The 16,582-nt window shown below is 42.6% G+C and overlaps 1 protein-coding gene across 7 annotated transcripts in view; it reads right to left on the bottom strand.

Annotated features, from left to right (window-relative positions):
* The window catches only part of SLC35F3 (solute carrier family 35 member F3), a 391,027-nt gene that overhangs the window by 206,692 nt on the left and 167,753 nt on the right, over positions 1 to 16,582 (bottom strand). Inside the window, exon 6 of one of the 7 annotated variants that reach the window (XM_033938618.1) lies at positions 5,957 to 6,142. The exons of the other annotated variants lie outside the window; for them this stretch is intronic. Within the exon in view, the coding sequence (XP_033794509.1) occupies positions 6,111 to 6,142 (32 nt within the window). The 3' untranslated portion in view covers positions 5,957 to 6,110. Of the gene's footprint in view, positions 1 to 5,956; positions 6,143 to 16,582 lie in introns of those variants that run through there. 7 annotated transcript variants of the gene reach the window in all.

Raw genomic sequence — 16,582 nt, 5'->3', positions numbered from 1 at the left:
ACCACTGGCCCCCCCACCCTGAAGAACCGCTCGCACACACACACCCCCGACGTCCGATTCATCCCTCCCCCGCACCGTTTGCGGTGGAGAAGCAGCCTACCGTGGGTTCGCGATGCCAGTGAGCTCTGCTGCTTCCTCTGCCGGCGGTCCCGCCCCTTCTCTGAGCCCTGCGCTGCATCCTCTGCCGCGATCCCGCCCCTTCGGAGGAAGCAGCGCAGGGCTGAGAAGGGGCGGGACTGCCGGCAGAGGAAGCAGCAGAGCTCATAGGCATCGCAAACCCACGGTGGCTGCTTCTCTACCGCAAACGGTGCGGGGGTCTGGGGGATGAATCGGACGTCGGGGGGGGTGCGAGCGGTCCTTCAGGGTGGGGGGGGCCAGTGGTCCTTTGGGGTGGGGCATCAGGCTTTCAGAGTGGGGACAGGACTTCAAGGGGGGACAGGCAGACCTTTAAGGGAGAACAGGACTTCAAGGGGGGCAGAAGAAGGTTTTAATTCAATGAGCAGCATGCGCGGTATACGCGTGTGCGCGTTATATATTAAATTTACATAAATTTATTTTTCCCGCGCGCTATACCCGTGTGCGTGTTTTACACGGGTGCACGTTATACGCGTGAAAATACGGTATTATGCTCAGAGGTCTACAAGATATGAAAGATCAGATAGGGAGTCATATGCAAGTCCTGAGAGTCCACGGGAACTGAGCTTAAGACTGAAAAGACATGAAAGAAGCTCTCCTGAAAAAGAATATGTTATCTATCAGAACGGTGCTTACTTTGGATTTATAAGAACGCCTGCATATGTAGAAGAAAACACCGAAAACTGGAAAAAGATATGAGGAGCAAATGATTGCCCTATATAAAAAAAAACTAGCAAGCCTGGAAGAACAGATGGAGGAGTTGAGGAACCAAAAATAGGACACTGATAAGTTAAGTAGTGATGCTTCAGTGGAAGCTGAGGTGAAGGAAAGTAAACTGAAAAGTCAAGATGCAGATGAACAAGATGAAAATGCAAACCAGAAAAATGATGTTGAAAATGAAGAAAATGAAAGTTCTGTCCCTGATGAAGTAAAAAGTGATAAAGTGAAACATGCAGAGAAAATGGAAGATAGCCTGGAGAAAAAACAGTTGAAGAATCAAAAGAGGAGACAAAAGATGATAAAGACTTTCTAACAGCTGATGAAACAAAAAAAGGATGATGATGATGAGAGCCTTGAAGAAAGTACAGAGTATAAATGGAAGGAAATTGTGCTAAATGGAAGCTCAAGAGGGAAAAGATATTTTCTGATGAAAAAGAAACGATAAAAGAGAAAAGATGTGCTAGATAAAACCAGGACATTCAAAACATATATAAAGATAATTCTTGCTCTGAAAATCAAAAGAAAGATTGGTTCATCACATGAAACAAGTAGGAGTAAACAATACCGAACAAAATCAGCAGCTGCTTCCCAAGGAGTAAAAGGGGTTCAGAAAAAGAAAAAGTTAAAATGGAGGAAATTTGATAAACGAAGTTATATAGAGTCCTGATTGGAAATTCTTCTAAGATATTGAAAAAGATCAATTAAAAGAAACTGTGAGAGACAGAATTACAATTATAAGAAGAGGAAGAAGAGTCTGCTATAGTACAGAAGTGACTTGCCTGAATACAAATTCATAGGCAAGTCAAAAGCAGTGAATGGAATACTGCAAAAGATAAAAAGACAAATGATAAAAGAAGAAATGCCCAGAAGAAAGAGAGATTGCAATATGGAAGTAAAAAAAGAATTCTAATGGAAGTTATTATCTGGTTTGATAAATTTATGGGATACTATGTATGATTAAAAAAAAATGTTGTCTAAAGACAACTTTTTTTTTCTTCTTTGCAAGGATGAATGTAACCAGAGGAAAAAAAGAAAGAAAAATGTTCAAAACTATTTGAGGGGAGATTAGCCTGTGTCAATTGCTTTAAGAATTCTTGTGAAAACCAAAAAAACTCTGTGGAGTGACGATGTTCCTAAATGGACTTTATTTGAAAGTGTCAAAGTTCCAAAGGTACACTGAAATCATCCACATAAAATAAATTCATCCACATCAAAGCCTTAAAGGACCTAGTCTGCTAGAGATACAGGACCCAACACGGTCTTCATTTTGACAAAAAATCTTCTTCAGGGGTCCCTGGGGGTCCTATAAATGTGAATACATGGGAAACAATTGTGTGATGAGCCGGAAGTGTCTCACCACACAATTGTTTCCCACTTATTCACCTTTATAGGAGCCCCGGGGACCCCTGAAGAAGACTTTTGTCGAAACTCAGACTGTTTTGGGACCTTTATCCCTAGCGGACTAGGTCCTTTAAGGCTTTTATGTAGATAACCTATTTTTATGTGGATGTGTACCTTTGGAACTTTGACACTTTCAAATAAAGTCCATTTAGGAACATCGTCATTCCACAGAGTTTTTTTTATTTTCTCTGGATTTTCTTCTCTGTGGATATTTTGGGGTCAATTCCTTTTGTTTTTAAGAAGTCTTGTGTCACCTTTAGAATTCTTAACAGCACAGCTGTCTCCAGGAAGTCAGCAGTACTGGAAAGTGTTCTAAACTGCCAAGGAGAGCAGTTCAGTTGAGTGAGCAGTTGAGTAGAGTTGGGAAGGTTTTCTGGTGAGAATCAGTAGTGGTTTTAGCTGTCTCTGGAAGAAATAGAGTACAGTCAAACCTCGGTTTGCGAGTAACGCAGTTTGCGAGTCTTTTGCAAGACGAGCAAAACATTAAACTAAAACTAAACTAAACCTTAAGTTTGTATACCGCATCATCTCCACAGAAGTAGAGCTCGACACGGTTTACAGGAATTACAAAAGAAAGGAACTCCAATGGGAAGAAGAAGAGCTTGGTAAAAAGGAAAGAAAGAGGGGACTAAGTGAAGAGGAGAGGGACAGAGTGGTTACATTTTAGAGAAAAGCCAAGTTTTCAAATGTTTTCTGAAGCGTTGGAGGGAGGTCGCACTCCGGAGAGGGGCAGATAAGCTGTTCCACAGCTCGGTGATCTTGAAGAGGAGGGATGTTCCAAGTTTTCTTGTATGGGATATGCCTTTTAAAGAGGGGAATGATAGTATGAATTTTTGAGAGGGTCTGGTGGAGTTAGGATTTGCGGAGAGCCAAGATAGTGGAAACAGGGGAGGAAGGATGCCGTGTAGAGACTTGAAGGTTAGGCAGGCGCATTTGTAGTGAACCCTGAGAAGAACTGGGAGCCAGTGAAGCTTAGATAGAAGCGGGGAGACATGGTCGAATTTGCTTTTTGCTAAAATTAATTTAGCCGCGGTATTCTGAATCCGCTGGAGTCTGGGAAGACTTTTCTTTGTTAGGCTTGAGTAGATGGAGTTGCAGTAATCCAGTCTAGATAGAATAATGGATTGAACGAGGACAGCAAAGTGTTGTTGGTGGAAGCAGGATCTGACTTTCCTTAGCATGTGAAGGTTGAAAAAGCATTTTTTTACTAAGGAGTTGAGGTGATCGTTGAAGGACAATGTAGAGTCAATGATGATTCCCAGAACTTTGCTTGAGTGCTCAAGCTGCAGTTTGGTGCCAGAGGATAGTGGGATGAGGATGGGCAGCTGATCTAATTTTGGGCCTAGCCAAAGTAGTTTTGTTTTGGTCTCATTAAGTTTTATTTGAACGGTGAGAGCACAGGATTGGAGGTTCGTTATACAAGAAGAGATGTTATCAGAGAGGTTGGTGAGGTTCTCGCAAATCTTGCCTCGTAAACCAAGGTTGACTCAATCTGCGAGCCTCCACTCCCGAGAACCGGCATCGCCCCCCGCCCGCCCAAACCCTTACATTGATCATGCCCATAGGACATGCTGATGCCGGTGCCAAAGGAATCTGTCACCTGGACCTTGAGCATCTGCGCATGCTCAAAGCCTCCTGGCTCCCACTCTCTCCAAGATTCTAATGAGATTCTCAGGTTTATCTGAAAATCTCATTAGAATCTTGGAGAAAACAAGAGCCAGAAGGCCTTGAGAATGTGCAGATGCTCAAGGCCCAGCAGAGATCACCGGCAGGCTCCTTCGGCACCAGCATGTCCTGTGGGTTGGTGCTGCATGCCAGTGCCCGATCATGGTAAGGGTTTGGGTGGGCGGACGGGCGAGGGGGGGGCGATGCTGGTTCTCGGGGGTGGGTGGGGTGAAGTTGGTTCCTGGGGGTGGAGTGGGAGTGCACCAGTGGTATCGGGGGTAGGGGGTCTTTTTGGATTGTGGTGGGATAGAGTGGAAATGCGCCAGTGGCCTCGGGGGGGGAAGTCTTTTTGAGATGTGTAACGAATCACCCGTGTTTCTACTAACTGCTATGGGGAAAGTTGCTTTGATATACGAGCACTTTGGTTTACGAGCATACTTCTGGAACAAATTATGCTCGCAAACCAAGGTTCCACTGTTTTTTGACTAAATTCTGTACACAGTGAGGAGTAGTGGCTCGTGGCCAGCAGGGGGTGATGTTTATGGGACGGTAATGGAATGGATGACAGAACATGATAAGTGCAGTATTTTTGTGGAGTTTTTCTACAAAAGCGCCTGTTTTTCATATGATTCTGGGTAATTCTAGTTAGATACAAGTATATGTGTTAGTTAGGGCCACGCCCAAATAGAAGCGTACGAAAAACGGGTGAATAAAAATCTGAATAATATGTAACTAAAGCCAGAAAAACACACTGTGGATTAATATAAGGGAAATAATGGTGTTTTTTTTATGTATTTTGCTGTTGGGTCAGATCAGAAAGGAAACCAAGGGAATCCATTTTGAGTTCTCTGTCTTTGCTGTGTCTGCTCATTTTGAGGAATCCATGTTATGTGTCCAGGTCTTTGTTCTCAGCATCGTTGTGTTAAATTAATACCACATGTGCTTGCTTTAGACTGGTAAAGAAAGATAACGTGTCCCAAACTGAATTAGATATAGTTTTGAATGAAAATTATGTATGTATGGAATGCTTGGGCCCAAGCAAGTGCTGGATTGTGTGTATGACTGTGTATTTGAACAAAGGACTGAGTTTTGAAAAAACATATTTATATATCTTTGCAACCTAAAGAAATCCTAAAGCAACATCTGGAAGTAATTAAGTCAGAGACTCCTGCTCTTTGTGTGTGAGACTGTCAGCTTAGGAGGAGAGGGGGAGACCAGCCCTTCCTCCTCCTCCTGTAGGCTAAGACTATGCAATGTGAACCTGTCAATTTAGGGAGAGTTTGACATTGTGTGTGGATAAAATTTAGCTGACAAGCAAGCTAAGAACTTTTCAGCACCCTGTTAATAATTGTAGATTCTCTTGAATATGTTATAATGTTAATTCAGAAATCAAAAGTAATTCTCTAAAACGGTTTAACTTTGAAACATGGAGGAATTTTTCCTTGTCCAACTTTTAAGACCACCCATATTACTTTATTGGTTGTTATACTGATGATGTCACAATAAGCCAAAAGTATATAACAGAATGACCGGAGGTATTAAGATGAGCTCGTTATGAGAAGGCCAGCATTTGGCAACTATAACGATCTCCCATTAGCACAACTGTTAAGCAATTATGCTTGATTCTTTTGATCTCATAATGGAAAAATAGAAACAATAACTCAATAAATCTTAATTATAATTTTGAAAACCTTGCGCTGGTGTCATTTTGCATGTGTTATTATTTTCAAACCTAAGCTTTCACTGAGGCGTCGATGTCCCTTGCTCAACAGGGCCTGTGATCATTGATTGAGTGTAAGACCCTGTTCAGAGTGTCTGTGATAATAATTAATTGATTGGGTCCATGGTGGTTAATGGCCCAAAGCTGTGTGTGTGTGAAAAAAAAGGTTTTATTTGACTTCAGCAAGACAGATGTTTAGGGACATATATAAAAAAATAGAAAGAGCCTGGCAATTGCTGCCTTGAACCATTTAATATTATTTCAATGAAATAATTGAGTTTATTAACAAAGTGTAGGAGGTTAAGCTTAGGGTTATTTCAATTATCCATTTTTGTTATATAACTAGTTTAAGATAAACCAGTTTATAAGGATTATCTTAAGTTGGAATTTTGGAGGATAGTTAGGGTTTTCCCTTAATGATTTATTACAAGTCAGAGTAGTAGCTATCATCTGGAACTTCAATCAAACGCTAGCACACGCAAGCAAGAAGAAGAGGAGAACCTATAAGAAAAATTACACACAAGAATCAGTTCTTAGAGACATTAGATAGACAGTATTGAAACAGTATATATTAACAAAAATGAAGGAGAAATAACTTATCTGATATATGACTTGCCTGCAGTCATCTGTGCTTGAAGAGTTCTATTCAAAAGAGCTGAAATTGTGCTAATTGTGAGGCTTACATTATATTGTAAATTTTGAATACATATTCATAGAAGTACTATTGTCTACAGCACATGTGTCAAACACAAGGCCCACGGGCTGAATCCAGCCCGCCTGGCCATTTTATGTGGTCCACAGTGACTATGAGCCTGACACTACGCTGAAGTGAAGCCCTCTCCAGGAACTTCCTTGAGTCCCAACCCCCACCCCCCCCACCACCTCCCTGCCGCTCAAATTTAAAATCTTCAGGCAGCTGACAGTGTAACAAAGCCAGCCTCTCACCGTCGTTCTGCCCCGGAAGTTTTCTTTCTGCAGCATGTGACTAAGACCAGGTGTTCTGGTAGGAATGCGTGTTGAGAAGCATAAAGTGTGCTTTATGTAATTTAATTTTGTGGTTAATCATTATGTGTTGTTAATAAGATTAAATTGTGTGTATATATGAAAAATGAATGGAAAATATGGTATTACAATTAGTACTATTATGGGTGCAGGGTTTGGGGCGGAGCTTTCGGGGGGCCTCCCCAAACAACAAAGCATCCCGCTGCCCAGGCCTAGAATGATTGTTTGAATAAACTTTGGATTAAGTATGGTAACATCTATGAGGTAAAAACCAGGTGAATCGCTGGAATGGTGTCTTAAGGTAAGGAAGGATCCATATTTCTACTAAGACTAAGTATCTTAATAAAAAATTTGGCCCGCGACTTAGCCTGTGTTTTAGATTTCGGCCCCTTATGTGATTGAGTTTGACACCACTGGTCTACAGCATATGTTCATTAAATTATTCTACTGATTCAAAACTAAAGTCCAAATTATTTCATTTAGATTTTATCCGGTTACTAAAAAATATATGTGAAAAGGAAATTTTTAAAGTGTAACTCTGTTTCTCCTTTTTTGAGTAAAATTCCAGTGAGTTCCTTGGCTACTTCTTTTAAATTTTAGTTCCTGTGATTTTGCTTAGTAAGGAGGTGAAGGTTAAAATGACTAAGTCTAGGTTGGCCCACATCCCGCCCTAACCACTCCTTCAAAAAATGCCCCTTTCAGTTCTGGGCGCACAGCAGGATTCAGAGGCCTAAAAAGTCTCTGGATATATCTAAAAACCCGTTTCGATGACAACCTGTCTCTAAAATCGTCCCACTGCCGATTTGGACAGGTTTTTAAACGTATTTCTGTTTCGATTATAAGCCCCATAACCACTGGATACTTTAACTAATGTGCCTCTCAAAGACAGTGGAAGAAAGGGAAAAAATGTCATAAAACTCTTTGGAGAAGAGAGGGGTGCACCACTCTATTTTCTCCTTCTAAATTATTATATTTTCTATTTGGAATCCTGTCCGAAAGCAATAAGAATTCCAACTGGGTCCCAATACCAGGTTATATCATTATTGAACTGAACATAATGAATGCATTCTTTGTCAGGCAGAGCAATCTGACAGCTAACTGACTGAAATCCAGGGTCTTATAGTTAATATTTATTATTTAAAAGGAAGTACTATTTATTTTTATGTTTATATACTGGTTCTTTCCCTTGCATAAATGCTTTATTGCCTTGTTATTCCTGCTTTTTTTTGTTAAACCCATTTATTTCCAGTAAAGTTTTGTTATAAATTATACCCCTGCAAAAGAAATCTTCTAAGCAATCTGTTATACCTATTTTGCTTCAGAACCTTGTTTGTTTGTTTTTTCTTCAGATAAGGGTGGAAGTGTTCTTGCCTATTTACACCCTTTCTACTAGTGCTGCCCGATTCACGATTCGAATCGATTCACCGATTCATTTTAGGTGAATCGGTTCAAATCGATTCAAAAACAAAAAAAATCGGCCTCCCGATTCGACACTGACCCTCCCCCCTTGCCCCCTAAAGCAGGATCGGCAGTGCTGCCTCTTGCTGGCCGGCCGCTGCCGCTCCTGCTTTAGAGGGTGAGTGGGAGCGTCAGTGCTTCTGTCCGGCTTCTCCCGTGGCCTCCCGGCATCAATTTACCTCAGTTCTTCAACCTGCATAAGATTGCTAGTGTTAGCGATCTTTGCAAGCTGCCATCGGGTCTTCGAGCTGCCTTCTCTGCCTCAGTCCCGCCCCTCCTCTGATGTCAGAGGAGGGGCGGGACCGAGGCAGAGAAGGCAGCTCAAAGACCCGATGGCAGCTTGCAAAGATCACTAACACTAGCGATCTTATGCAGGCTGATGAAATGAGGTAAACTGAGGCCAGGGGGAACACGGAGGCCTTCCGGGGGGAGAGGGGTGCAAGCCTTCTGAGGGGGGGAGGGGGCTGTACAAGCCTTCAGTGGGGACAGGCAGGCCTTGGAAGCAGGCCTTCAAGGGGGACAGGCAGGCCTTGGATGCAGGCCTTCAGGGGGGGACAGGCAGGCCTTCAGGGGGGACAGGCAGGTCTTTGATGCAAGCCTTCAGGGGGAAGACAGGCAGGCTTTCTGTGGGGACAGGCAGGTCTTGGATGCAGGCCTTCAGAGGGGACAGGCAGGCCGTGGGTGCAGGCCTTCAGGGGTGGGGTGCAGGCCTTCAGGGGGGATAGGCAAGCCTTGGGTGCAGGCCTTCAGGGGGGGCAGGCAAGCCTTCAGGGGGTAGACAGACCTTCAGGGGAATGGGCCCTGGTGTAGAAATACACGGAGGGAGGGAAGGGGGTTCAAAGAGATGTGCATATGCTGGACTTGGGGGGTGGGAAAGAAATAATGGGTCTAAAAATAGAGGAGAGGGAGAGAGATGATGGGTAATGGGATTTAGGGAGGGAAGGAACAGAAAGGGAGAGAAGTTGGACACAAGGGATGGTGTGGAGGGGTAATAGAGATACTGGATAGGAGGGTAGTTGGGAAAAGAAAGGGAGAGATGGTGGACCCTGGGGTGGAAGGGAAGGAGGGAGAGATGCTGGATGAAAGGGTAGTTGAGAAAAGGTGGATCTGTGAATGGAGACAAAAAAAGGAAAGATGCCAGACATCCGGAGGAGGGAAGGGAAAAAGAAGGGGAGGACAGAGATGGCAGATGGATGGTTAGAACGGAGAAAGAAGGAGACCCTGGCAAGCAAGTTATCAGAAGACAACCAGAGCCTGGGACCAACAAGATTTGAATAAGGACCAGACAACAAAAGATAGAAAAAATCATTTTATTTTCTGTTTTGTGATTACAATATGTCAGATTTGAAACGTGTATCCTGCCAGAGCTGGTGTTAGGCCGCAAATGTGAGCTAGAATTTAACAGAGAGAGGAAAAGTCTTTTTTGTTTGTTTATACCAAAGTGCCAGTGTGGTTAGGAGAAGGCAAAGGGGATGAAGAGGCTATAAAAAGGGTGAAGAGGTTATAAAATAAACCCACCAGGATGTTTTATAAAAAACACCCAATTGGGCAGGAAAATTGAATCGAATTGAAAAATCGATTCAGTACGCTGAATCGAATCGAATCGAATCGAAATTTTTTTTCCTGAATCGGGCAGCACTACTTTCTATATCTGAAGATGCTTTCTGGCCTACCCCCTCTAAGCATAAGTTGGCACATGGTATCTTTGGATGCCAAAAGGGGCATTTTCAAAACATATGTCTAAGTTCGATTTGGACGTTTGGTGCTATCCATCCAAAGTCAGCAGTAAGAAAATGCCTATTCCTTAGCAACTGTTGTATCTGGCCGTGTCTAATACAATGAAATTTCTTCACAAGGATCAGGTATCAATCAAGAATAACCCAGGTGATAACGTTTTTTTTCCACCCTTACTTCCCTGTGCACAAGAAAGAGCTGTTCAACAAGTTTATTTGCCCTCAGAGATGCCACCAGAAGATCAACATATCATATCTACTGGCTTTATGCACCTAATCGTCATAGGGTCAAAACATTTAGTGTGTGTCTTTTTTGTTTATTTTTTAGTTTTTAGTTATTTTAACCTTAAAACCATAAATATTTTAAAGAAGTTTTTGAATATTAGAATACTTAGCTGGCTGGTGGTAGATGACTAGTAAGGGATTAATGAGCCAACATGTTTCACCCTTCGGGGGGGTTTCCTCAGGGCTACTATCCCTACAGTAAGACAATAAAAATCTTATTTCAGTAGGAGAAACACTAAGTATAAACATAATAAACCACAAGCACACAATAAATAATACCCATGCTTGCCTACCTTATTTCTGCCAATAGTTCACGATAGTCGTGAACTATTGGCAGAAATAAGGTAGGCAAGCATGGGTATTATTTATTGTGTGCTTGTGGTTTATTATGTTTATACTTAGTGTTTCTCCTACTGAAATAAGATTTTTATTGTCTTACTGTAGGGATAGTAGCCCTGAGGAAACCCCCCCGAAGGGTGAAACATGTTGGCTCATTAATCCCTTACTAGTCATCTACCACCAGCCAGCTAAGTATTCTAATATTCAAAAACTTCTTTAAAATATTTATGGTTTTAAGGTTAAAATAACTAAAAAATAAACAAAAAAGACACACACTAAATGTTTTGACCCTATGACGATTAGGTGCATAAAGCCAGTAGATATGATATGTTGATCTTCTGGTGGCATCTCTGAGGGCAAATAAACTTGTTGAACAGCTCTTTCTTGTGCACAGGGAAGTAAGGGTGGAAAAAAAACGTTATCACCTGGGTTATTCCTTAGCAACAGCAGCAGATGAATCTAGAGACTAGTGGGATAGCACACATCTACCAGCAGGTGGAGATAGAGAAACTGATTAACAGGTGGTCCTATTGATTGGCACGCTCAGGTGGTCCTATTGGTTGGCATGCTCCCTGTAGCTTCAGTATTCTCTATCTCCCTATCTGTTCAATAAAACTAAATCTATACAAACTATTAAAATATCTTCATCTTATTCATTTTATACCTTCCTCAAGTGATCCCATCCTTTGTGTTCTTACCTCAAATGTTCCCCTTTTTTTTATAAATTGTAGTCCCTCCATCATCCATTTGTACCAATTTGTATCAGTTTGCAATAGAACAAAAATTATATGTATGTATTGTCTTATTTTATTTTATTTTGTTCACCCTGTTTTCTTTTATATAATGGATACATGTTATACGCATTGAAATATATGACATTGCGTAAAAATCTATTAAACTTGAAACTTGATGGTCGCTATTCAACTAGCTCCTGAATTCTGGATGTGCCTGGAAAATTCCATTTTCTTCTGTTGAGAATTTCTCTTCAGGTAGACAGGGGTGACTGGCTGAGTGGTGCCAGATTTGGAAGTCACACCTGGGCCACCCCAGGTCCCTGTTTTACCCTTTCCTCCGTTGGATTGAGGGATATTCTTCATTCTCTCAATTTTCTTCTTCCCTTAAAAAAGAAAAAAGAGAGAACAAATTCTTGTAGCTGGACTGTATTTTCCTGTCAGTCTGCAGTCAGCAACTACCAGCCTTAACAACTTGTGAAGCGGGTGAGAGAAATTTCTGTCAAACTTTGTCTCCGATTATTCTGCCTGCCGTTTTGTTAGTGAATTGCCAGTTTGTTGCTCAGTAAGAATTGAGTTCTTTTTGACGGTTGTGCTATTTGTCTGCCAGCTTCGGGTTGCTCAGTGGGTTACAGTGAGAGAAATGGCGGCGGAGGCAGTTAAAAGATGTTCCCACTGTGGGAAGCGGCAAACACCATTGGGCCTCTGTTCTGCAGGTTGTTCAGATGCCGCGGGAAAATAAATTAATGTCGCACCTGAGGTGTCTGTTCTTTCCCACACAGTTGAAGTTAGCCCTGCTTCTCCTGCACTTGCAGCTGTTTTCATTCCATCTGAGTGCACGTCGGCGACTGATGAGCTGTTTTTCTGCTTCGTTTTCAGTGGTGGTTTCTGGGCAGGAGAATATTCATCCAATGCAGGCAAGAACTAATATGGTAGCATTTTCCCTGGAATTTGTTATGCTCATGCATAAAGCTTTTTTAATGCACAGCTCTCAGCCTGCACTGCAAGGGGAGTGTAATTTGGGCAATTTATCCTTGCTCCAGGCAGTAGACCTTCTCTGGAGTCTCAGGCAGCAAAAAGGTACAGAGTGGCACCCATGGACGGAGGTGACCCTCCATCAGACTCCATCTTATCTCTTCCTCTTCCAGAATCTCTGGAAGAGGGAGAAGTGGCAGATTTGGAGTCAGAGGATGCGCTAGCTAGGGAGGTGGATGATCCTACAGCACTCCATCTTTTTCATTAGGAAGAATTGCTATCTTTTATCTCTAAGGCGTTGCAAGGTCTAAATATCTCTCAACTTGATCGGCAAGCAACAGGATCAGCTAATCCTCTTATGGCGGGCACAAAAAAAACCTCCTAAAACGTTTCCGGTCCACGAAGCAATGCAAAAACTTATTTCAGCTCCTTGGGACTGAGGTGATACTCTAGGGGGCGCTATGGTATGTTAATGGAATGGATAGTGTGCAGGACATGATGGTGCAGTATTTTGAGGAGTATTTTCTACAAAAATGCCTGCTTTTTGTATGGTTCTGGGTAATTCTAGTTAAATACAAACATATGTGTTAGTTAAGGCCACACCCAATAGAAACGTACGGAAAAGTGGGCGCATGAAAATCTGAATAAGGATGTAGCCAAGGCCAGAAAAACACACTACAGAATAATATTAAGGAAAAGCATAATAATATTCTCTTTATGTACTTTGCTATTAAGCCAGATCATAGAGGAAATCAGGTAATGCGTAACATACTTCTAGAGGGATTAAGAACTCCATCTTGGTTCTCTGTCTGTCTTTGTCCTTCCTGTGTCTTTGTTCAGTTTCCTGCCTTGAGCCTCATGGGCTAATTGATAACAGATGTGCTTGAGCTGGTTAGGAGCATATTAGATAATGTATCCCAAAATGGGTTATAACAGAGAAAGCCTTCTTGTATTAAATATGAATGCAATATACCATGTTGTGTGTGAATGGGGCTCCGAATGAATGATGGATGCCTTGAATGAGATGTGAGAAAATGATTTGTACTTCCATTTAAATGTTTTATATAAATATATATAAGATGCAAGAAACTTTAAGGAGAAATCTGAGAACAACATCTGGAAATAGTTATAATCAGAAACACTGTACCAGTCTTTGAGAGACTTAGAGCAGGGGGGAATAGCCCCTCCTCCTTTCTCTGGTGCTGACAGGGACATGAACTTTTCAGCAGACGCTGAAGAGAAAAAGATTATTGGATATGTAATAATGAGTTTGTGCATATTTGGACATTAATGTAAACAAAAATATGATTTTTTAAAAAACTTTGTCTTTGAGTTTGAAAAACTTGTTCATATGAAAAGGAAATGTTCTTTGTTCAAATCTAAGGATAGCCTCTGTTAGGTGATTGGTTAATAAGGAATGATGTCAGAGTGGACAGAAAATATATATTGGTGAGCAACGAATTATCAGATTGAGATTTTTGCCAGAAATGCCAGTGTTTGGCATCTATAAAGATCTCCCAGATGACGCAAATAATCTTTTGATACTTGTTATGGAAATTAATATGATACTTGTTATGGAAATTAATACACGCAATAAATGTTTTTGAACCTTTTGCGTCATGTGCCATTCTTTACATATCTATGAGCAAACCTGGCTATTCTCTGGACATGCCAGAGGCAGGTCTCCGAATAGCAAAGGCCATGCGGCAGTTGTATCCAGTAGCTCAGGATGAGCTAGACAAATTTAAGAACCTGAGGGTGGACGCTTTGGTGTCTGCGGTTACCAAAAAGACTACATTGCCGATTGAGGGAGGTATAGCGCTAAAAGACATCCAGGATAGGAAGATTGAATCTTCACTTAAGCTGCCTTTTGAAGTAGCGGCAGTTATCTTGCAAGCAGCTGTGTGCAGTTCCTATGCTGCACGGGCATGTCTGCAGTGGGCTCAATGTATGGCAGATAAAATGATGGAGACAGGGGTTTTTGTTCCATCCAACTTTCCAGATATGGAAATGGGTCTAGCATATTTGGCGGATGCTCTCTATGATATTATTCACGATTTGGCAAAACAATTGTCTCTTTTGGTTGTTTCTCGAAGATCGTTGTAGCTCCGTAACTGGGCGGCAGATGCAGCTTCCAAGCTTAGACATGTGAAGCTTCCTTTTAAAGGTCGTTTGTTCTTTGGAAAAGATTTAGAAAAACTGGTAAAAGATTTTGGTGATACCAAAATGCAGAGGTTACCGGAAGATAAGCCTAAAGCACCTTTGAAGGCTTTGTCTACCAGAGCTCACTTCAGGGATGTTAAAAGATATAGGCCTGGAAAGCCATCCTTTACACCTTCTTACAGTTCTTCCTATAATTCTAGGCCTAGGTTTCCACAAAAGAATTCCTTTTGTCCTTCAAAACCCCAAACTGCTCAACCAGCCGTTACCCAGCCTTACATAATTCCCAATGATGGGATGTCGGCTCCCTCCATCGTGACCATAGGGGGGTCGCCTGTCTTAATTTCTGGCAGAGTGGGCCAATATAATGTCTAATCAGTGGGTATTGGACTTTATTCGAGAAGGTTACAAATTAGAATTTTTCTTTCTTGGTATCCCTTTGCACAGGGGCAGGCAAGAGAGAATCAGTACAGATCACCCTTCAAGTTCTTTTGGAGCTTGGGGCTGTAATTCCTGTTCCTCCGGAAGAAAGGGGACAGGGAAGATATTCCATTTACTTCATAATGCCCAAAAAGGGGGGTTGGTTAAACCAGTTCTGGATCTCAAGAGATTCAATTAATTTCTAAATAACAGGCATTTCCATATGGAAACAGTGAGGTCGGTCATAGCGGCAGTTCAACAGGGGGAATTCTTTACAGCACTCGACCTCAAGGAAGCGTATCTACACATTCCCATATGGCCACCACATCAGAGGTATCTTTGCTTTGCTGTCCTCGGCCAGCACTATCAGTTTCAAGCCATGCCATTTGGCCTAGCCACGGCTCCACAGATATTCTCAAAGGTCATGGTAGTAGTGGCGGCGTTTGTTCGCAAGGAAGGGATTCAAGTACATCCTTACTTGGACGATTGGTTGATCCGGGCGTCTTCCAGAAATGAAAGTTTGTCAAAAACCGAAAGGGTGATAGCCCTTCTTCAATCTTTAGGGTGGATCATCAACTTTCCAAAGAGCTCTCTTGCACCGTCCCAATCATTGGAACATCTGGGGGTGCTGTTCGACCAAAGGTGGGGAAGATGTTTCTACCCAGAGACCGGGGAAAGAAGTTACAGTCTCAAGTTCGCCTACTTCTACAGTCGCCCAGACCGAGAGTGTGGGATTATGTGCAAGTTCTAGGATCAATGGTGGCAGCGCTGAAAGTGGTGCCTTGGGCGTGCTTTCACATGAGGCCGTTCCAGCAGTCTCTTCTCTCCCGGTGATCCCAGGATTACAATCGTCATCTACAATGGACTCCTCAAGCATCGCTCAGCATGAATTGGTGGCTCAGCGATCTCAATCTGTTCAAAAGCATGCTGCTGGCAACACCGGACTGGATTTTAGTTACCACAGATGCCAGTCTGTTGGGATGGGGAGCTCACTGCCTTCAGTCCTTCAGTCCGGAGAAGGCTCAGTGGTCCATCAATCTTCTAGATTTGAGAGCAACCAGGCTAGCGCTTCAGGCATTTCAGGCCATAATTCAGGGCCGACCGAAAAGGGTATTTTCGGACATTATCACAGCAATGGCATCTATCAACAGGCAGGGAGGTACCCGAAGTCTTCAGTTGGCAAACGAAGCAATGCTTCTGCTTCAATGGGCGGAAATTCATCTTCCTCTACTATTGGTGGCTCACATTGCGGGTCAAGCAAATGTTCAGGTAGACTTCCTCAGCAGAAATCTTCTAGATCCCAGAGAATGGGAACTCTCCAATCAGGCGTTCGACCTCATTGTGCAAAGGTGGGGTCTCCCAGAAATAGACCTCTTGACCTCATCTCAAAATGCAAAGCTTCCTCGATTCTTCAGCAGATGCAGGGAGTGGAAGTCAGAGGGGGTAAACGCGTTGGCTCTTGCATGGCCTCCGAGTTGTCGCCTTTATGTGTTTCCTCCTTGGCCGATGATAGGTTGTGGGTTACATCGCATAGCTCACTTTCAGGGCACGGTGATCCTGGTAGCCTGGTAGCTACGTTGTCCATGGTATGTGGACTGATAAGTCTGTCGACGGGCGAACGGTTGATATTCCTGGTGACTCTGGACTTACTAACCCAGGGTCCAATCAACATGGAAAATCCATACCACTTTGGACTTGAAAGCTCTTGGTCTGGCTCTTGAAAGGTCGCGGCTGAGACATAGATATTTGGAGCAGGTTATTTCCACTCTTCTTAAAGCAAAAAAAGATCTACCTCTGCCTTGTATGCTAGAATCTGGAGGATTTTCGATTCTTGGTGT

The sequence above is a fragment of the Geotrypetes seraphini genome, chromosome 3 (assembly GCF_902459505.1).
Source record: "Geotrypetes seraphini chromosome 3, aGeoSer1.1, whole genome shotgun sequence".
Taxonomy (NCBI): Eukaryota; Metazoa; Chordata; class Amphibia; order Gymnophiona; family Dermophiidae; genus Geotrypetes; species Geotrypetes seraphini.
Note: the sequence above shows the minus strand (reverse complement) of the source record. Positions and strands in the feature narration are given on the sequence as shown.